This window comes from Morus notabilis, unplaced genomic scaffold (genome assembly GCF_000414095.1).
Source record: "Morus notabilis unplaced genomic scaffold, ASM41409v2 Scaffold412, whole genome shotgun sequence".
Classification (NCBI taxonomy): Eukaryota; Viridiplantae; Streptophyta; class Magnoliopsida; order Rosales; family Moraceae; genus Morus; species Morus notabilis.
Window position 1 is genome coordinate 5,025 of NW_010362086.1, and position 22,671 is coordinate 27,695.

At 32.6% G+C, this 22,671-nt stretch overlaps 2 protein-coding genes across 2 annotated transcripts; one reads left to right on the forward strand and one right to left on the reverse strand.

The window, feature by feature from the left end:
- The first annotated feature begins 16,411 nt into the window (after nt 1-16,411).
- On the forward strand, nt 16,412-18,711 carry LOC21388288 (protein trichome birefringence-like 3). Its single transcript, XM_010101069.2, has 4 exons — nt 16,412-16,833; nt 16,974-17,151; nt 17,365-17,549; nt 18,012-18,711. The coding sequence occupies exons 1-4, from the start codon at nt 16,412-16,414 to the stop codon at nt 18,505-18,507; spliced, it is 1,281 nt and encodes a 426-aa protein (XP_010099371.1). The 3' UTR covers nt 18,508-18,711.
- A 149-nt stretch (nt 18,712-18,860) lies between these two features.
- LOC21388289 lies at nt 18,861-22,594 on the reverse strand. Its single transcript, XM_010101070.2, has 5 exons — nt 22,461-22,594; nt 21,236-21,435; nt 19,977-20,850; nt 19,460-19,632; nt 18,861-19,383 (listed from the first exon to the last, which is right to left on the reverse strand). The coding sequence occupies exons 2-5, from the start codon at nt 21,320-21,322 to the stop codon at nt 19,186-19,188; spliced, it is 1,332 nt and encodes a 443-aa protein (XP_010099372.1). The 5' UTR covers nt 21,323-21,435; nt 22,461-22,594; the 3' UTR covers nt 18,861-19,185.
- Nucleotides 22,595-22,671: the final 77 nt, after the last annotated feature.

A 22,671-nucleotide genomic window follows, 5' to 3' on the forward strand; every position in this document is an offset into this window, starting at 1 on the left:
TAAGCCCAACAATAATGGGTCTAACAATGAAACAGAAATGACCAATACAATTCTATTTGAAAGATATATCTAGTTTTAACTCATGTCATCACACACTTAATGTCAACTATTCTAAAGGCATTTTAGGAGGAGATGAAAGAAAAATATTCTTATTATTATACTAAATTATTAGTAGTAAAAAGATCCTTAATTATTTCAAAACAACATAGAGTGTCTTTAACCACGTTTTCTTTTTTTTTTACAATTTGAATCATAATTCAAACTTTTTATTAATATTTTTTTTCACATAAATTTAAATTTAATTTTTTGACCACAATATTTTTATTCACATAAATTCATATTTTAATTCAAATTCTCGAATTCAAACTCACAGAAAGAAAGGCCTATCTTTAAAGTGTGGTTTTCAATAGTGGAATGTGGGGTTTGATCCAATCTATCCCAAACCTTGCTTTGGAAAAAACAAAAAAAAAAAAGGAATCGTGATGATGTGGATTCTAAAAATAATTATAACGGGGAAACATTTTTTTCTCCCAAGAAAGAAAGAGCTGTGAGAAATGGCTTTTTAAAGGCAATTTTGATTTCACCAAAAGTGATTCAGGTTTACTCAAGTGGGCCGAATTGTCATATTTGCCCTCTAGATATGTTGCACAGATGTCTGGTTGTCTGAGTTTATACAATAATTCTTCACCCGTCCCAAGCTCCCCATGCATTGATAGGTAGTTTTTTTTCCTCCCCTAAACCAATTTTTAATGGAGTTTTCTCTTAAAGGATTTCAGTACTTCATTTTGATAGGCGGTTTTCAATTTTCCAACCTACCGTCTTTAGTTTCTTTCAATATTTGATACCAAACATTTGGACCGAAATTCAATTCTATGTATGAGTATAGGTGTCTGCCTAAATTAATGTTTAGTCCTTGAAAAATAATTAATAAGTATTTACTCATTTAAATAGGCTTCCATGTTGAAAGAAACTTTTCAATATAGCCTTTGACTCTTTATGTTAATATGAAAAACATAATTTTTCTTGTGTTCAGAAAGTAATTATTGATTTCTGCGTTATCAAACAATACTTTAGCATAAATCTCTCAATTTAAAGTTTACAGAATATGATTAAACGTAAAACAGTAGCAAATAGAGTTGTTGTTCATTTTTTTATTTTTCTTTTAGGAGCGTTTAGTACGCAATAATCAGTATGAATTATATTACTAAAAAAATAATATATGGTAATATGATTATCAAGAAATATGTATTATCACGTTTGATTATGTATAAGAATTTTGTCTCAGATTCTCAAGAATATCATTTTACTGCGTTTAGTTGCGCACAATAATATAATGTAATTTTTTGTCTAGAATTTATAATTTTAAATATTTTAAATTTATAAAATTACGAGAATATAATTTTCACACCATTGCATTCAAAAAATATATATAAAATAATACTAAGAATTTTAAAATTAATAAAAATAAAAAAAATAAGTTTATTAACTGAAAATTAAAAAAAAAAAAGAATCATCACTCCTCCTCACGATCTCTCTCTCCCTCTCCCTGTCGCGGCCAGCAAGGTCTAGATTTCATACCACGAACTCGATGTGATCTGTCTTTCACGCGACGAAGGGCGATGAAGTTTGGGTTTTGTGAAACAAAAGGCAGTGGTTTCTGGGTTTCACGGTACGGAGGACGGGGGGTTTGGATTTCCCTAGACGAAGGCCGGCGGGGTCTGGGTTTCAAGCGACGGAGGCCGGCGGGGTTTGGGTCTCTCGCAATGGAGGCAGGCCGGCGTTTGGGTCTCGCGCAACATAGGTAAGCGGGGTCTGGATTTCGCGGGACAGAGGTGTTGGGATTGTTTAAATATAACATTTAAGAATTTGTTAAGTTTTAAAAAAAATATACTTTCTACGTGTTTCAAGTCTCCTTTCCCTTAAGATTTCCAACAAGAGGTCGATGGTGATTGGGTTGCGCTATGGTGGCTGGCACAGGGCTGGGCTGGTCGTGGGACGTTGGCGAGGGGCTTGGTTGGCTATTTGATGCTGGTGACGGAGGCCGGCGAGGTGAGGCTGTGGATGTGACGGCTAGCGGAGCATGTGGGATGGTGGCTGTGAAGATGGGTGTAGTGGTGTGACTGTAATGATGGTGACTATTGGCTTGTGGTGAGATTCCCACCTTTTTAGGATTCCCAAGCAAATATCACCTTATTAAGTGATATTTAAATTACCCAAAAATGAGATGATTTTTTTAAAAATCTAAAAATTACAATTTTTATACCAAACACGATAATTTTGTTGATTCTCATTCTCACACTTAAAATTACCGTATATCAAACGACCCTTGAGGCTCTTTGCAAATGGGATACCCAAACCCTTTTGATTTTGGCACTTAAGTTCCCAAACTTTTTACCTTTGACACGTGTACTTCTTTTGGAAAATTTGGATAACATGATGTCCAAACAATCATTTTCTTTACACTTTAGTCCCTCTTTTAGAAACAAAGATTTGAAAATAATAACTGAACACGGTTTCTTTTTTTAAACATTTAGCCATATCAATTTCGTAAATATATTAACCACGAGTGAGCATACATTGTAATATGTTTTTTTTTTAAAGGTATACAATGTAATATATTGACTTATAAAGATATTGGTCATGAGTGAGAATACATTCCAAAAGTCACTTGATTTTTCTTATCTGCTGATTTAGCGAATTTAAGTTTTAGGGTAAAAATAGTAATAAAGTTAAGAATAATAAGATAAATATTTAAAAATTTTAAACTAATCAGGAGTGAACATACATTATTACACCCCCAAAAATGACTTCTGATCTTTTTTATTTGTTGACTTAATGAATTTAAATTTCAGGAGTAAAATTTATAATAAGGTTAACTGATTATAATGGATATAAAATTGATTCCTTTTTTGCTATATGATTTTCATTTTATTGATCGATGTTAATGAATAAGTTTCTGGGGATTTAAAGCACAAGAATAAGAGTTTGGGGCCGTCTATTTCGATTTTCAAAATAGAAATCCAAATATCAAGAAAATGAGAGTTCAGGTACTACGTTATCCAAATTTTTAAAGTCCAAATGTCAAAGATCGTAGAGTTTGGGACTCGGATGTTAAAAAAATAAATATCCTTTTCTTTTTCTTTTCATTTTTTCCTCTAAAAAACAGAGTTGTTCAAATTTGTTATCACCACGTCCTAATTTATACAGCTTCTGATTTCTTTGATATATTGGAGTTTTTTACATGAATATGCTTTTTTTTTTTGTTCTTTAACTCAATTTTACATGACAACCACGGGAGATTTTTCGGTGAGCGTGATATGCCTCATTATAAAGGTTCAATAGGGTCATTAACTATGTCTTAAAATTTAAATTAGACGGTTCATAATGTTATAAGCTGGACATTATTAAGATTAAATAACGAAATTAAGATTAAGACTAAGATTAATGAAATTAAAGTTTAGGTCATTTTTAACATTATATCAATATTTTTTAACACTATTTAATTAAAGTTTACAGAATATGATTAAACGTAAAACAGTACCAAATAGAGTTGCTCATTTTATTTTATTTTTTTCCTTATAAGGCTTTTTGCAAATGGGATACCCAAACCCTTTTGATTTTGGCACTTGAGTCCCCAAACTTTTGACGTTTGGCACTTGGGTACTTCTTTTGGAAAATTTGGATAACAGGATGCCCTAACAATCTAATTTAACACTGTCCAATTTAAATAACGAGATTAACATTAATGATATTCTAAAATTTTAGAGGCGAAAGTCATCCATCTTTTTTACCTTTAATTACATAAAAAGAAAAAATCTAATGAAAAAGGAACCCCTTTGATGCACCTGCCGCCTATCATGTTGACAATTGTTATATTGAAGTGGGAGTCCTAGCCAATCACGCATAACAAATAAATAATAATAATAATAATAATAATAATAATAATAATAATAATAATAAAAGCAGTCGGTGTACTACGTGTATATTTCATTATATAATGATTACGAATATTATTTTGACCTAAAGAATTATATGATCAATCCTTTTTGGAAATATATAAGAAATATTTTCAGTGGGGAGATATAGACCGGTTTAATTAGTGTCCATCATTAATTAAGTTCCTGTCATAAAGATTTAGTCTAAATTAACACAAGGATTCGTTTTAAGATGATACTTATATCTCTTTTCAGTTCATATATATACCATATATACTAGTGAATTGAGCACTATATTGCGTATGCATTATTAGCATGATTTAAGATATTATTGTAGATATTGACTAATTGAGCCTAGTAAATTAATAGCTTCCTCATTCGCTTTGGTGACGTGTTCGTTAATTTTTCGTTTTCTGAACTTGAGGGTGGAAGATCGATTCGTATTCAAAACTTCAACTTTACTTAATTGTGAGAGGTTACGTACTTAAATAAAAGAAAACATGTCATAAACCTAAAAATAAATAAATAAAATCTAAAAGAGGGCGAAAGAGATCATAACGTTGCACGTCTTAACTCATGTTCCTCCGTTCATTTCGGCTGAAAATACTTAAATTTTTGGGACATATATTTATAAATATAATTAGGATTAGGATATAGTAGCGGAAAATTGCAATGGAAATCCAAACAAGTATGAACCTCTTTTTGTCATACATCTAAAAAATGTACTGTTTCCAAGGGTTTAAGTGTAAAATGCAAGAATTTGCTTGTAATTACTTTTTTCATGACAAAAGTTAATGTATGAACCATATAAAAAAATGATATTTTAAGTACACCTCCATGAAAACATGCAAGAATTTGCTTGTAATTTGCATTTTACAAGCAAATTCTTGCATGAAAATGTTTATATATATATATATGTATTAATTTAGGGATGTTACGTGTATTTGAATACGAGGTAAAAGGTTAAACTATCTTATGGAAAAGTTGATGTATTAACCATGCATATAAAAGAGGATATTTCAAATTCTGAATTGCCCTTTACACCCAAAGATAATGGACAATATAATTTGGACATATTTGAAAAGCTAAAAACAAGGTGGGGGACCAGATTGTCAGCTGGCGCTAACTAATACTATTTGTTGTCTTGTTTGATTTTTGATTATAATACAGATCGATCCAAGAGTACGTACAATACTTTTATTAGTTTTGTTCCCACCAATTTTGAACTTTCCCAAGTCAAAGGTGGGGTGCGTTGTCATGCATTACTCTGATTATTTTGCATACATTTTCGATTTTTTCCCAATTGAATAATACAATAATTTAATAAATATATATATATATATGAATAATACAATATTTTTGCAACACCTTTTCTTTATCAATCATTATAAGGGAGGGAATAATTATCCTCTTGCAATTATATGACCCATTTGATAGTATTTTTAAAATGGTTTTGTTTTAAGTACTATAAAAATGGTCAGAAATGAGAATTTTTTAAGAATAGTGTTGTCAATTTTTTTCTGAAACTATGTTTAGTTATTTTTCTTAAAAATTGTTTTAGGTATGAAAAAAAAAATTGAAATTGTGTTTGAGTACGTCTAAAACGAAGGAAATGTGAAAACAACTTTCTATCATTTTTTTTATTTTCTTAAAAAAGCCACTCTCACTAGAGTTTAATAATTTGTTTCAAGAATTAAGTCAAAATAATTTTAGTGTTGCGCCCTCACACTTACACTATCCAAATATAGGGAGAGCGTACATAATGAAGTGAAGTTTCATGGATAAGATATTCTATAATCTACATCATCATATTATAGTACACTCGTACGTATTTCATAATTTTGCATGTCCTCCCGGTTCCATCATCACCTCATCATGGGAGTTTTATTTTGTTTTATTTTTTTAATGTAATATATATATATATATGTGTGTGTGTGTGTGTGTAGGAAAGAAATGGCAATCTTCGTGAAACTACTACCACATGTATGTAAAATAATAGAGTTCCTGATTTGTACGTAACATTAATAATTACATCATGTTTGATGGCACATAACGTTACAAGGTACGTGGTGTGTGAGGGTCGGTCCGGTTCTATACGTGTCTTAGTTTTTTAGTTTTTTTTTTTTTTTTCTATGAAAATTGACGTACGTTGATTAAAATGATTCATCATTTTGTCAAATTTTCCGTATTTGAATTGAAAATGAACTTGATGTGGCAATATAACACAATGCAATATTATATATTAATAAAATCAAGCCAAATCTAAGAGCGCGCAGTTTAAGCGCCTGTGCATGTGGGTTTCTCTACATGAATAATTATCTCGCTCGATGGTTTTTATTATATATATATATATATATATATATATCCATCCTACAAACAACACATACATAGTACTGACTTAAATGTCGACTGTATATATGCACCTAAAAAATGTCTCGGATCCTGAGAAAACCCAGAGATTGTCATCGGTCCTTTTTTTTTCCCCTTCTGGTTGTCTGGATTCGAACTGAATTAATTAATTTCTTATATAAATAAAAGAACGCGAGCTTAAAAAAAAAAGTTCTCCAACATGAAAATCTTCCTAGACGGCGCTTACTAAGCGAAATGCTCGAGTTTTTATAAAGAGAGTAGTATCTCATCTATAATATATATATGCATACATATATATACACACATCTTCATTTATATATATATATATATATTATATAGACATTATGGACTTATTTTTAATGATTGGAGCTAGCTATAATCAGATTGTGGATGGCCGACAGCATGTGGGTGATGTTACTACGCCAATGGCTCTATGCATGTGCTCTGAACTTCTACTTAATCATTATTCGCTCTGAAAAGAAATTAAAGTTGTGGGACAAAACAAGTTTTTATAATATATATGCATATGCTTACATATGTGTATGTTACATTACAATGACGTGTACAATATATATATATATATATATGCAGGTTATTCACTACTATGCTTCTGAAGAACTTTGTCCATGTAGTCTTGCCCTTTCGTGTTTATTAAGTTGCTAATTCATATATATTGCTAAAGCTAGCTGGCTCAAGGTTGGAACAATATATAAAATTAGAGAGTCAAACATATGCTAATAACGGGAGGGGCAAGTTGCAAAATGTCATGCAACTCCAATAATACTCAAAAGATTCACGAAGAAAAATTAATTAGGCAAGCAACTTTTCCAATGTATATTGGTAATTTACATTCGGATTGTAGTTTGGTCTTGAATATTCTAAGCATGCCCCACATATGAAATGGACTTATTTGATCATGAAACTTTTTCTTGATTCCAGTTAATTGGTCCTGTTTTAATTCGTTTTTGCTTGAATTAATGATAAAGACATATGTCAAGCCCCTGCTTAAAGGAATTGCATTCTAAGTTCTAAATTCTAATCCATGTAAGACGTCATAGAAAGAAAGACAAAAAAAAAAAAAAAAAAAAAAAAAAGAAAAAGTTCTAATTAATTTCTTGATATGCCAACTTAGAGAATAAATCAGCACGATCTTTTCAATTAATTTTTGACATCACATTTTTAAATTCAGTTTCTATTCATGTGATCAGATTTTATATTTAGATAACAACAAACAAAATAGAAAGAAAAGCGCACTTTAGGGGTAATTTAATATAGATTAATCAACAAATAAGGATGTTTTTTTTTCCCTGCTAGAAACATCAAATTATAAGGATTGGCTAAACATATTTTAACACGTGTCTATGTGCAGCAACAGGCAATATCGGAAGGGTAGGGCCTTGATGCAAGAAGCCATAAAGAGGGCAATTAATAAAATATTTTGATTTTGTTTTGTGATGATTTGTCTTATCGTTATCTGGAATCAAAAGTCCTACAACTGAGGTCATTTCCACACAAACAAAAGGGGCCCTATTCTAGGCCGATCCCCACAGTACCATTTTGACAAGTAGTACAATCACTCTCTTTTGATTGCCCTGTTTTCCCAAACTCACATGATTGCTTACCTCACCTTCACTTGTGGTTTCCAGCCCAAAAAAAAAAAAAAAAAGAAAAAAAAAAAGAAAGAAAAAAAAATGGTAGAACTATACTTGTACATACATTATATTTTCTTTTTCAAAAGTAAATTGTATTTCAAAACATGAAATACGAATATTAAAATTGCTACAAATGACTTCGCAATACCAATATAATTTAACTTTAATTATTGACCAGTTTCACCACTTATCATGAAAATGGAAAAAGAGAAAATTGTGCATTGAGCTCCCACAACAACGAAAAAAAGATAAATAATAAATGAATAATGAATGAATGCTTATTCCCAAACATTAAAAAAAAAATTACATAAAAATAAGATGCAAGTTGTTAAAAGAGAGAGAATTGTCGATTCTCATTTTATCATTTCCTAAAAAGTTGAAAACTTCGAGTGCAAATGAGAGTTTTTAAAGATCTTGTTTAATATTTTTTATTAGTTTCTTTTAATATACATAGGATATACATCCTAAACACTAGAATGCACAATTAGTCAATTATCTTTCCTAATTGAATTTGAGAAAAATATTTAAAAAAAAAAAAAAGAATCTGTACTTGTTTGCGAACCCCACGGAACCAAGAATAAATATCAGCCGCCTTCTCTTCGCTTTTGGCGGGCTTTCTTGTTATTTATTTGGTGAAACTTTTCAAAAGCCAGGAATTAATTGTTGGATTTGATTTAGTCTTATTCGTTATAGTTCTCTCGGGAATTCATTGATAAGTAAGGAGGGAATTAATAAATAATTTGATGGAGAAAGTTCGTGTAAAAGTGTGGCTTCTCTTTCAATCAACTAATTGAGTACGTGTAACGACACAAGGAAAAAAACGTTATCTTTTTCAATTGGGGGTAGGGACCAAATTGAATGAAATGCTTGGTGTGTTTATGAAGTTAATTCGATGAGGATACTGACGGGATGTATTTGATGATTACTATCATTGTTGTGGACCCGGAAAATGGGCCGCGTTCCGCTGGATTCGGGTTGGCCCGACGACCTTTTTAGGCCCCAATTCTACAAAGAGTGTCGTTTCTCTCTCCTTGTCTCCCGAGCTGTCTCTCAAGAGTCAAGAGTGAAGAAAATGGAGGATTTTGCACCTTCAATTTAAACTATTCTTTAATTTATTATTTTATTTTTCAAAACTACAGAGGAATTTTTGGATTTTAGAAATCTATTTCAATTTCATCTCTTACGTGTTTTTTTGGGAAAAAAATAAATGAAACTAAAAGAAAAAATGCCCTTAAATAATTTTTTGAAACTATTTTAAATACTTGAAAAAAAAAATCAAAACCTTCAAACAAAACAAAAAATTTTTGAAGCAAAGATATATACATACCATAATGTTTTTTTCAAGAAAAATACAAACCTTAAAATTTAAGGGTATTTTTACCTTTTCGCCTTTTAAAGAATATTTTTATCTTTTCATCTTTTTTCCCTTCAAAATGTACAAGAGAGATAAAATTGAAATATTTTTTCAAAATTCAAAAGATATTTTTATAAGTTTTAAAAACATATAGATAAACTGAGAGAAAAATGAAAGTTGACAAATTGAAAGTTCAAAGTTGGAAATTAAAAGCCTAGATTTGTTATAATTAGGGAGAAAAAAAATAGCAGTAGCAAAAAAGAGGAGGAAAAAATAGAAGAAATAATACCGAGAATATTTGATTTTGTGTGAGCATGAAGTAGATAGTCAAAACTCTTTTAAACTGCGCCAATATCAATCACTAAACAATCCTAGAACAATGTTACTTACGTAGAAGTATAGTTGCTGAATTGCTGTTTGGAATAATATTTGAATTTTAATATGTAATATCATTTACTCTAGTCCATACTCCTCTTACATTTGGCTAGCAAAGATTAAAACAAAAAAACAAAAAAGATGCTTAAGAGATAACTCCAAACTTACCATCTCAATAGAAAAGAAAATTTGTAGCATTATTTACAACTTACTAGCGTCTTCTTCCTTTGCCTTACATCAAATTTCTCTAACTCCCCCTGTTTAGTTCGCCGATTCGAGTTTTTAATTCGAGTTGAGATGTGATTTTATATGAGAGCTTTTTACTGTAGTAAAAAAGTTAGATGTGATTATTACTGAGAGCTTTTTACTATAGTAAAACTCGAATTATAAACTCGAATCGGTGAAATGAACTATGCCTATATTATATATAATCTATATGGAAGACCATTTCGTCCACTTGATGAAACAACTTGATGGAATATCTTCAAGCAACATGATCAAAGTTCATCAACTCAAGAGTCTGGCTGATCTTATCCAAATCATTTTCTAAGAATTAAAGTTATTCACAATCATCAACCTATTAAATTCTAACTTAAGGTACCGTTCACTTCACCGATTCGAGTTTTGTTACAGTAAAAAGTTCTCAGAAACAGTCACGTTTTACTTTTTGGCTATAGTAAAAAACTCTCACATAAAGTCACATCTCAACTCGAATTAAAAACTCAAATCAGTGAACTAAACAGACCTTAAACTTATTACCAAATTACTCCTAAAGGCCTCCAAAGGTTTATATGACTTTTAGTTTTGTAGGAACATTGGAAACAACTTGTCTTGAAATGATTCACATGATTTTTTTTTTCTTTTTTTCTTTACCTTCGTGGTTGTTGGCGTGTAAAGGTTGAATTTGCCAGCTTTGACTATTTACCACCAATGGGCCTACTTTTGATGGATTGTTTATTGTTATCTTCTTGGGCTAAAAAAGGCAAAATTACTCTTTTCTTTGTTTTCTTTACATTACTAAAATGTACTCATCAAATTTAATTGGTATTTTTTTTACTTAAGATGAACTCATGGAAATCATGGTTGGCTTAAGGAAATTAAAAAACAAAACTGTAGAATCTTTGAGATCAAGATATGCTTTCAAGTTGGACTATGTGGGCCATTACAGCAAAACTCCATAATCTACTTTAAAATGGAAATGCTACAAGTTGGTTATTAGTTACTACCATAAGATATATAAATATATATTTTTTTATTTCTATATATTCCCTTTTGGCCCCGACCTAGAATATTTAAGTTGCTAATTAAACAAGTAAATGTCATATAGCTAGCTTTCCAGAGCATATGATATATTGTCCCATTCCAAAGACTTAATTATAGCAGAATCATCAAGTGATTTGCATTGGCTGTATTTACCTAACTTTATTAAAGTTAAGTGGTTTTTTGGAAGCTAAATCATTGTGGATTTGTTACTCACATGTCTTGCACGCCAATATTCCATACTATATACGTACATTTCAGACTAGTAGTTTGTTCAAGGTTGAACTTGAAGCTCATCAATGTGGAGGTGGGTTGTGGTTGTTAGTCTTATACATCGCCATTATTGCATTTTCCGTATTATTGTGTCCTAATTATAATTATTATTATTACCAATGAATATATTAATCATAATAGCACTCTAATTATTACCTTTATACAGACATATATAATTATTCGTGAAGCCATAACATCATATTATGTTTGCGCCAAAATTCTTGACTTTGCGCGACGTTTTTACCACAATGCATGGACTAGAACTTGGCCCAAATCATTACTCTCTTGAAGTTAGTTTCACTAGCTATAACCACTTTTTTTATTTTTTTTTTATTTTATGAAATAGCTATAACCTCATTTATATGGGCCCTAATTTGTTAGAGACGTTTTCTCAGCCCATATATAAATTAGTTTTTGGTTTATGAGAGTAACGCTGGGCCATTGCTAATGTAGATTAGAGATCAACAACTTTATAGATGTATTTTTGGGGTCAATTTGGAAACTAACCACTTATGTGGTAGTTTCATTCACTTTGAAACAATCACTTTTAATGAATAAAAAGACAATTTTATCCCAAACAACTAGTTACGTTGTCATTGATTAACTTGAGTTAATCAGTTAATCATTGATTAACTGATGTTAATTAACTGAAGTTAATCGGTGATTCAGAAATATTTAATCACTGGTTAACTAGAGTTGAATAAGTATTTAATTACTGATTAACTTGGTGATTAATTGAAGGGTTGGAAATTTATATACAAATGAAGGGTAATATAGACTTTATACCACTTGAAAAAAATGAAATACTATGCCAAAAACCAACAACCACTTTTTAGAAATGTTATATAGTAAAATCACGTGTTTTTAGGAGAATCTGAAATTGAAAACGGAAACAAAGCAAATAGACAACGTATGAAGCTTAATTCTTGAAATTCAACACTTCAAAAAGTTCATCAATAGAACTCAATGTTCATACACAAAATAGTAAATAGAAAAGCCTAAGGTAAAACTAACGTCATGAATCAGCCTTAGGGTTTTCTATTTACTATTTTGTGTATGAACATTGAGTTCTACTAATGGAACTTTTTGAAGTGTTGAATTTCTAGAATTAATCTTCATACGTTGTCGCCAAAGATCAAGGGGTAACGACCTAGTTGGCTTCTGAAGTGATGCCTCCGTTTTGTTGTATTATGAACTCGGAAGGCATCAAGTATTAGACCACCTTCGCATCCTTGATCCATCGGTTCGGTGTTGCAGTCGAGGATTTCTTGCTCTGACAAAGATATCAGTTTACCTGTGGTAATCTGAGTGACTCCTGCCGTTTCTATTTTGTGTTTGTAACAATAAAAAATATTTTGGACTATCACCTACTTTTTCTAGACCAAGTCATTGTATGTGTCACACCTATAAGAAAAGGAAGGAAAAAAAAAAAATCACTTGCATGGATGTGTCACACCTAGCTCAGTAGTCCACAATTGAAGCCCATATGTGTAAGATTTATGTAGATTTGAAAGTTGATAATAAACTAAGATGCTACAACATTAGTTGTAAGCTATCAATAAATCATACCGAGCATTGTAGTACTATCTATATTATTAACGAAAAAAATAGTTTGAAATTCAACTCTCTAGAAGTCGTATTCCCCTAGTTCGCCTTATTAGTTCTACCTTCTCGACACTTCTTACCACACTGGTTGATCGGACGATGTTTCTTCATTTGACCTCATGATCAATTTACTAGGCCTCCTCATGTATCCTTAACGATAAGCCTTAAACTCCTGGTTGGTTTGGTCCGCAAATTCGTTAATGCTTAGCTTATAGCTACGGGGTCTATTTGGCCGGCCGTCGGCGTTGAATGACTCTATGAACTCCACATTTTCTCTAAAGATATTGAATCGCCTCTCTTTCTCCGCAGCATCATTGTAGACCTTTCCATATCTTAACATCCACTGCTCATGTCTTTCAGCCATGGATGCCTCGAGGACTTTTCGAGACGCTTCTTGACAAGTACAAATTGCTAAGATGAAGAACATGGCTGCAATATAACGCGTTTTCCGAATTGAGACCATCTCCTTGATCAGAAGCAAAGACGTGCTTATGGTGAAAGATCCAAAGAGGTTTTGTGAATGTGAGTTTACTAGAGAATAATGAAGTTATATAGTCACAATGTACTAAGGTTAGGACTGTCATCGTCTATGGCGTAGAGAAATGGAAAGTCATGCTTTGATTGAGATTTCTTTTTTTTTTTTTTTTTTTTTTTTTTTTTTTTATCTCTCTTTAACTTCAATTTCCTAATTGCTTGGCGAATGGAGATTGATCAGACCTGACTCCAGAAGTAACCGACAAACTGCCTATGATTTTGATTTGGCCCGGAGTTTGTGTTCCGTACATGTTGGGGGTTTAGGTTTTTGATTATGTTAAGCTTGGTGTTTGTTTTTAGATGAAAGAAACAAGAGTTTAGAAACAAAAATTTTTATCCTACGTATTTTATTAAGGAGACATCGTCTAAATACAAACTTAATCACAGCCATATAAGAATATTAGACAACTCACTTAAACAGTTTAACCTTTTAAGATGAAAGCGAAATACCTTATAAAGTGCAATTCTTCTCCCTCACTTCTCTCATCAAATTCTAATATAGTATCAGAACTCATTATTCAAACGAGCTGGGTCAATCCATCAAAACAAGATTGATAACTCCTAACAAAGCACCATCTTGGTTAATATTTTAAGATGGAAGTCCAATATATTATAAAGTCTCCTCCCTCACTTCTCTCCTCAAACTCTAATAGATTATACCGGGGCACCTTATTATAGGGTCTTATAGGATTGTTAATAGCAACGATGGAATTTACACCATATATATTATGCATATTATTATATGGGGTTATATGATATTGTAAAAAAGATTTTTTGATGCATTCAAGCACTGTGCATAACTATTTGGCGTGAAATTTTAGTTCAACGTCTATTGTAAAAATGACGGAAAATAAGAAATGAATCGTGCGTAACAGTTAAATCATTGGAATAAGCTGTAAATGTAGTTAGAGAACTATTTAACGTTATAACATATATTCAGCAGAATACACTAACACGCGTATCGGATAGAATATACAAAGAACATATGTGCACCACACCAAGCCTTCTTTATAATCAGTTTGATATTCCGCTCTGAAAGCCACTGAAATGTCCATTTTAGCCTCAATTAAATGGTTCATGATTTCGTTTTTTTTTTTCTTTTTTTTTAAACAAATTTTAATATGGAACTGAAGGATTAACTTTGCCACACTATGAGAAAGATTGAAAGGATCAAAATGAGATTTGTTTAAAAGTTTGATAAAATGAGATTTGTGTCGTAATCTGTGTTGACGTCATGAACGTTGTGATGTTCGCTCAGTGTCGTCTTATAAAGAGTTTCTTAATGGCGACCGGAGGCGCGGAGTGAAGAAGCTTACTCATTGCTACATTTATGGCTCTCATCTTGGCAATGAGACTCTTCTCCAAGCAATCTGGTAGATGGTTCACAGAAGAGGAAGTACTTGAACAATCCTCTCTGTAGTTGGGTCGTTTTCTATTTGCCTCTTGGTTTTGTATTGCTATGAACTATTTAATTGGTTAACAACAGATTTGATTATAAGGGCCATTATACTTGTCTTTGTTTTATACAGCTCCATCAATGGTCCTCTATCAAGTCTTGTAAGTTCCGTCATTTTCTCAAAAACTGAAACTACGAGGCTAAAGATTGGAATAATTTTAGTAACTACAAAGATAAATGGTAAATTTGTAATTCACAAAATTTTTACATGTAACATTGCTAAAAATACAAGGTTTATCAAATAGATATCGAATATTTATGAATAATATACTTAAGAAATACATGATTTACTAATATTTACCCAATATTTCTTAATTGACTGACTGTTTACATGATTTTACTTGGTAATAACATTTATTTACTCGCAAATATAGTATTTATTCGATAAATGTTGTGTTTATCGAACGTATGTATTTTTGTATTTTTAGTCCTGGTGATTTATCAAACTATCCAACAGCTTATCTCTCTCTCTTTTATTTATCCTCTAAAAGTAATAATAATTAAATAAGAAAATAAAAGAAAGAACAAGAGACAAAGATTTCATGTGATCATAAAAAAGAATAAGGGATCCAATGCCAAATCCTATTTAATTAAAAACTTCAGTTAATCTTAATAGAGTATAGAACTCTAGTGAAGACTCAAAAATCCAATATCGTTGACTAAACAAAGAGATTAATATGACAAATTACTCATGTTATTAACTATCAAGTATATATTGATATCAATCTGGAAGATAAGCTTGAAGTTGTTAAACCTATTTACCACCAAATACAAAATAAAGAAGATAAGCTTTACCTAACCTATTATTTACCTGCTTCAAGTGAAATGTGAATTATATTATAAATTCCGAGTTTCGTCAATTTATCATGTAATGTATTCACTAGATAATCAGGGTGATGAGGAACAAAGAAGAGCTAATGTGGAGACAAAATATGATAAATAACGTACCTGTTAGAGATAAATATAGAAAGTAGTAATTAATTAAATTCTTTTCTATTTGATTTGATTTGAGTTTTTTTTTTTTTTTTTTGATAAGCCTTCTATTTATCTACTTATTTATTTATTTATTTTTAAATTGATAACCTTCTATTTTACTATCTTATATAAAGTCTAATTAAGTTTCGCCAAAACATTCTCAGTAAGATTGCTTTTTCTTAATCTTGCTTTTTTCCATTATTGTGAATATGTTTCTTGATTAATGATATTGATCAGTGTTTAGAATTTCTCTCCTTTGTTCTTCTTCCCTCTATAAATCTTAATTTTCTCTTCTCTCCCCCCTCTCTGTTGGTGGTCTTTTCATCACAGCGTTTCAAATTTTCTTATCGGTCAAGCTTATTTTTCTTTGCTATAAAGATTTCAATTTATTCTTGTCGTCTAAATATATATGTTAATTCAGCTTCACTAGTTTCTTAGTCGAATTAGGATACACTCTATATGTATAATATATATGTATATATTTATATGCTTGATTCTGCTGAGCCTTCCATACTTTAATTTAGTTAATATTTATCTCTCTCTCTCTCTTGATTCTTCTTCTACTTTCTCTCTCTAAATTCTCCAAGAACTTCAAGAGAGGCTTTCTTTCTCCAACTTAGCCATGGAAAAAACCATTCCCTCCGTGAATGAAAGATGGAGATTCTGCGGGTGTGCATGCTTTTTAGGCTTTATCACTCTGTTACTCATGCTCAACCAAAACACCCTTGTGACTCTCCAAAACCAAAACCAAGGCATATTGTCACCAATATCGTCACCAATTACACCCAATGTGACAGACACAGAAGAGTTGCAAGTCTTGGGGGTGTCAGATCCCATTGAAGATGATCAGAAGCAGATAAAGATTGATCAAGAAAAGTGCAACATCTTTGAAGGTGAATGGATTTACTATCCCGAGGGAAGTCCTATGTACGACGGAGCCAAGTGTCCGTTTCTTAGCGAGCAAGTTAGCTGCCAGAGGAATGGACGGCTGGATTTCGACTACGAGAAGTGGACTTGGGAAGCAAAAGGGTGTCACATTCCAAGGTAAAAAATAATAATCATAATCATAATCATAATCGATATTCAATTCAAAGTTTCAACATTGAGTCCAAGTTTTATTCGCTTTCAATGGTAAAACTTGAAACTTGAATCCAAGTTTTGACAAGGTTTCTTTTGTAATTCAGGCATAATGTAGGCAAAGACATGTTGGAGAAGCTGAGAGGGAAGAGAATGATTATAGTTGGTGATTCTCTTAACAGAAACCAGTTTGAATCCATGGCTTGTCTTCTTTATACTTCTTCAAACCCTTCTCAAGCCCATGTTGACGTGAATAGTGGGTCCTACAAGGTCTTGAGGGCAAAGGTGATAACTGAGTTCAATTGCGTTACTAGGTGTTGTTTATGTTTCCAGTTCGGACTACATATCAAACCTTTTTACTGCTACGTTGTTTTCTTTTATAAAAATTTAAATTCATATTCAAAAATTCCGATTCGAACCTGATCAATCTTCTAGTTTTGTTGTCTTTGAGAATGAACCTTAATACAAGTGTACTGAGATGCTTGTTGATTTAAATAGGAGTATAATTGTTCTGTGGAGTTCTATTGGAGCCCTTTTCTGGTGAAACTTGAAGACAAGAAAAATGATGGAGATCGGATTCTGAAACTTGACAAACTCTCTGACTCGTTTAAGAAGTGGCAAGGTGCAGATATCATGGTTTTCAACACTGGTCATTGGTGGGTTCATCAAGGAAAACTCAAGGCGTAAGTTTTCTTTTCTTCAATATTACTTCCTTTGTCTTATGATTTCACTTATTTATTTTTTGCTTCTTAATTAAAAAAAAAAAAAAGGAAAAGAACAGACAACTTATCATCCCGTCTCTCATCTCTTTCGTCTATAGCATCTCTTTGCTAGACTTGTGATTTCACTTATTTGATACACAAAAGCAATCTCCTTTTTATTTATAGGAAAGATTTACCAATATTGTAAGCTTCTAAACATTATATCATATCATAATTAAACAGAACGAAAATAATAAAAAATACTGGTATGACGAAATTCGCTTATAAATCTTATAGTTCATAGATAAATTATTATCTGTAAGGTACTTGCGTTTTAGCAGTGGATTTTCTTTTAATTATTCTCACTTTGTAGATGTTATTAAGTTAAAATTGTTGGTGCCAATACCCTTGAATTCTCATAAACCAAAAAAACAAAAATTGCAGGTGGGACTATTTTCAGTACAAGGGAAAGCGGATGGAGAAGATGGAGGCTGAAGAAGCACTTGAGGTGGCTATGAAGACTTGGGCTCGTTGGATCGAGAAGATCGTCAACCCGGCCAAAACAAGAGTGTTCTTCCGGAGCATATCTCCATCGCACAAAGGAAATCAATGGTGCTACAACGTAACGAAGCCGAACACAGACAATTCTTATGTCAAACCGTTTGCCAAACAAATGATGAATATTGTGGAAAGAACAGTTCGGGAGATGAAGACTCCGGTGACGTACCTGAACATCACCAAGTTGTCCGAGTACAGAAGGGACGCACACCCGAGCATTTACAGAACAATGCAGGGAAAGAATTTGGTAGCAACACATCAAAAGGAGCCTCAAAATTTGGCTGATTGCAACCATTGGTGTGTGCCTGGACTGCCAGATACCTGGAACAGGCTGATATTTGCATCTATACCCCCAGAAATCTCCAAAGACATCTCTCCTTAAACATTATCTTTTTTTTTTTTTTTTGATAAATGTGCAAAGAGCTAACAGAAACTGACACATAAAAGAAGTGTTTTGCAAACTTATTTATTTTTGGTTAGAAATACAAATTTCTTTCTTTACTTTATTTTTGTTGAATCTCACTAGGCTCCTAGCCTTCTCTAGTCACGTGTTTACTATAATGCAACATAAAGCATTACAACTCTTCTAAGCATTCTCCTCAAACCAAAGCAGCTTTGAATGATAAACAACTGATAATAAAAAGAGGACAAATTTAAAACCAAAGCACAGGGAACAGTATTCGGTTAAGAAAAATTAAAAAGAAAAGATAAGGACGAGAAAAAATATCTGGGGGATAACGAAAAGAAATTCAAATAGTAGTATAATTATTTAATAAGGATTTAAGGACAACGCAGAGAAGTAGATGATAACTGTGTTGTATCATATCTTTGAAGTAAATAGAACCTGAACAGACCTTTATGCATGATCTTTGTAGTAATAACTTATTTTAATCACATTCTAAAGCAGGGAATTTTCGGAGTTTTACCCAGTTACTAACAAAGTCTGCAGGGCATAGACATTCTCACTGCCGATACTAGTGTAATGCACAGAGCCTTAATCTGCAAGATAAAGGCAATAGAAGCAACATAAAGGATTATATGTAAGAGCTGAAATGGGTATCTAGAGAAGTTCCCACTCGGATTCGCAAGAATCGAGATGTGGTAATTTCTTTCTCTCCTTCACGATAAGCGTCGGTGCCAAAGCCTCCCCAAAGTCTTGATTCAGTTTTTTATTGTCCCCATACTGTAACACGAGCTGCTCATACTCCTCCTTCCTTGCTGACCTCATTCTTGAATAAAGTGCGTCCCGAATTTTCTTCTGAAACAAAAAATTCAGTTATAGATAATTTAAGTTGTGTGTGTGTGTGTGTGAGAGAGAGAGAGAGAGAGAGAACCTTGTAGGGCCTCCATTTGCCTCCGCGTTGAGGGAGAATATGAAGTTCGTCCTCATTCACCAACACACAAGTTTCCTCAAGCTTCACCTTGTCTCTTTGTTGAATGGTCTCGGTTCCATGTTCAGTGGCAATCTCACTCTCAGTTATATTAAGATTCCAGTCATCAAATTTCCCTAAAAATTTTGAATGGAATCAGTTAGTATATAATAAGCACAAATGAAGGGTGCACAACAGAAAAATTTAAAAAAAAAAAAAAAAAAAAAAAAAAAAAAAAACCCATATGCAAAATAGCATAGACGACACAACAAAAATAAAAGTTGTAGATAGGTCATAGGGGATATTTTAAGGAAAAGTCATCAATTTCGTAACCAGTTAAGTAGTCATCAGACAAGGTGGGGAGTATACAAAATGACTATCAATGAAGAAAAATAGCAGAAACTACAGAATGATAACTTGTGTGTGTGTGTGTGTGTGTGTGTGTGTGAGAGAGAGAGAGAGAGAGAGAGAGAGAGAGTACTTGGAAGAGACACAAACACATCCTCATCAGCATACTTGTCGTTTCGTGCTTCTTCATTCTGAGAGGATCCTCCAGTAGAAGCAAGGCTATTACTCGAACACTTGCTAGTATAGTCACCATTTGCTTGTTCTGATAAGCCGCCACCAGATGGAACATCCATCTCATTTCCATCATATCCAACAGATTTTACCAAGATAATTTCACTTGACGCGTGGAAGCTACTTGATAAATCAGCCATACATTCACTTGAATTTTCAATTTCATCACAACTTTCTACTATAGAGTCAGAACTTGTATCTTCATTCACAGACGGGGCTTTTGTTGTACCTGTCTGATCCAATGAAATCTCATGAATTTCATTTACAAATTCAGAATATGATGACAATGGTCTACTCAAATGTTTTTCACGAGTGATTGCGCATGATGTCTCAGGTGGAATCAGTTTTTTGTCGCTTCGATTTTCATTGACACTCAAATTTGAACTACTATGCACGCTCACATCACGACATTTTTTTCTTGAACGCAAGTTAGAGCATGCTCCTTTTACACACTCCCCAGAAGGTCTACACATGTTATCCACATCACAACGTACATGGATAGACGGTGCAAGGTACACGTCTTTACTGTCGGAAGTTACCTTTAAGGTCCTAATCAACTGCTCATCATCAGCCTTTGCAGGCTTTTCCTTCTTAGCAACGTTTGGCTTTTTAGAAATCCCATCATCAGAATCTTGTTTTCCAATAAAACCACAGAGTGAAACTTTCTCAGAATCCTGTGAAGATGGTGGAAGCAAATCTTGCATCACATCTGAATAGAACCTTTTTACACTTGCGCCGACAGTCTGCACTTGATTCTCAACATATTTGACTGTGTCCTGCCCAAAGTAATAAAATGGACACTGATAAGGATGACGGAAGAAAACTACCAGACAAAGTTTAGGAACAAATTGACAAGCCCATGAGTTCATAGTTAATTAGGGCATGACATAAAGATACATCCATAATAACATAGAGAAGGGTTATCATACTGCCATTCTTCAATGAACATGACAGTAAAAAACAGTCATGTCAGAAGGACATCTTGGTGACATTTGAAGCCGTAATGGCCATGACGACGAGATGTTCTATAAATCACTTTGAATTGGCCTCATAGGTGGAATACTGGCAGCCGTCTTACTTGGGAATTCAAGATATTTACTTGGTGATCACTTAGGAGCCTAAATGGCGTGAAATGAAAGGACAGAGCTAAAAAGGGCATACCTGGTACATAATTTCTTCCACCTCCAAGCACATAGCTTCAAACTTTTGGTACACATTTCCAACCCAGGTGATTCCTTTTACATCCATAATGACCACAAATTAACCTCTGAGAACAAAGTTTGGGTGGGGGGGATGTGGGGTTGGCGTGGGATTCTGCTATTTCGTAGCAGTACTATTTCCCACTTCAAGACGGTACTAATCTGCAGGAAATTCAACAAAGATCAGCACAAGCTCAAAAGAAAAGAGCTTCTGCAGTGCTATTCAGTATCCAGTGAAATATATATACATATATTGGAAAAGAAAACTGCCATGATATGAAAAAGAAAGATCATTACAAACAGTGACTATTAGTCTAGTAACTAGTTCTACGCACACGTTCGTTTTTAAGTTTTCAGATTGCATACTCGTTTGTTCCTTACATCCGCAAAATTCATTTTCACATCGATAGAGCTAAGGGAAAGTTGCACACATAAGATACAAAGCTAGAATTTGAGGCAATAATCAACACTGGTTTTCAGTGAGCATAAAGTCAGCACAACGATCACTTGTTATTCTAATGGGATACAAGGACAATAATCACACACCAAGTAATAAAGCAGTTCAACAGCTATAAAACAAAATGATAACTTGCAATTCATTCAGCATCCTATAGTTAGAACAGAGAAAGTTATAGCCCCCTAGTATTCATTAGATTATAAGTTGAACAAAAAAGCCTTTCCACAAATACCAGCCAACCTATATAAAAGAGTAAAGGGAAAAAAAAATCAGGTTTCTTTCTATTATTTCCCCATCTGCAACCAAACACTAAACTCAACTTGTACTATTCCCCTTTAATGCCTCATAGAAAAGGTCCTAATTTGCATTATAATAGCTTTTACAGAGACGAAGGGAAAAAAAAAAAAAAAGAGTTTCATTTGAATATGAGAACTAAGATAAGAACCATAAGAACCACACGTATTAAGGAACAAAAAACACCTCAACAATTACAATCACAATCATGTCCTATTACAAACAGAAAGAATAATTCCTAAATATGGCATGTATACTAAACAAAACTAGACATAATAATAATATAAAGAGAGCCATCTATGCTCACCCAAAACATTCAATCAGTACATGATAAAAACAGGAACAAAATAAAAAGAAAAGAAAAACCCTTTTGTGAATTTTTTCTCTGAGAAGTTTTTATGATCATCCAGAAAGTTTAAAAAGCTTCAGAATTTACACGTAAAGAAGAGATGGTGAAGACCCAGAAGCCAAAAAAGCTTGAGAATTCAAAGATTTTTGGCCTGCCAAATACCCAATTTAGCTTTGCTTCTAAAGTTCCTAGAAACAATCAATCACAGGAAGTAGAACACATAGCGTATGTTAAAAAATATATAAATATATATAAAAATGAATATGAGCAAGTCTTTCCATTAAAGAAACATGAGACT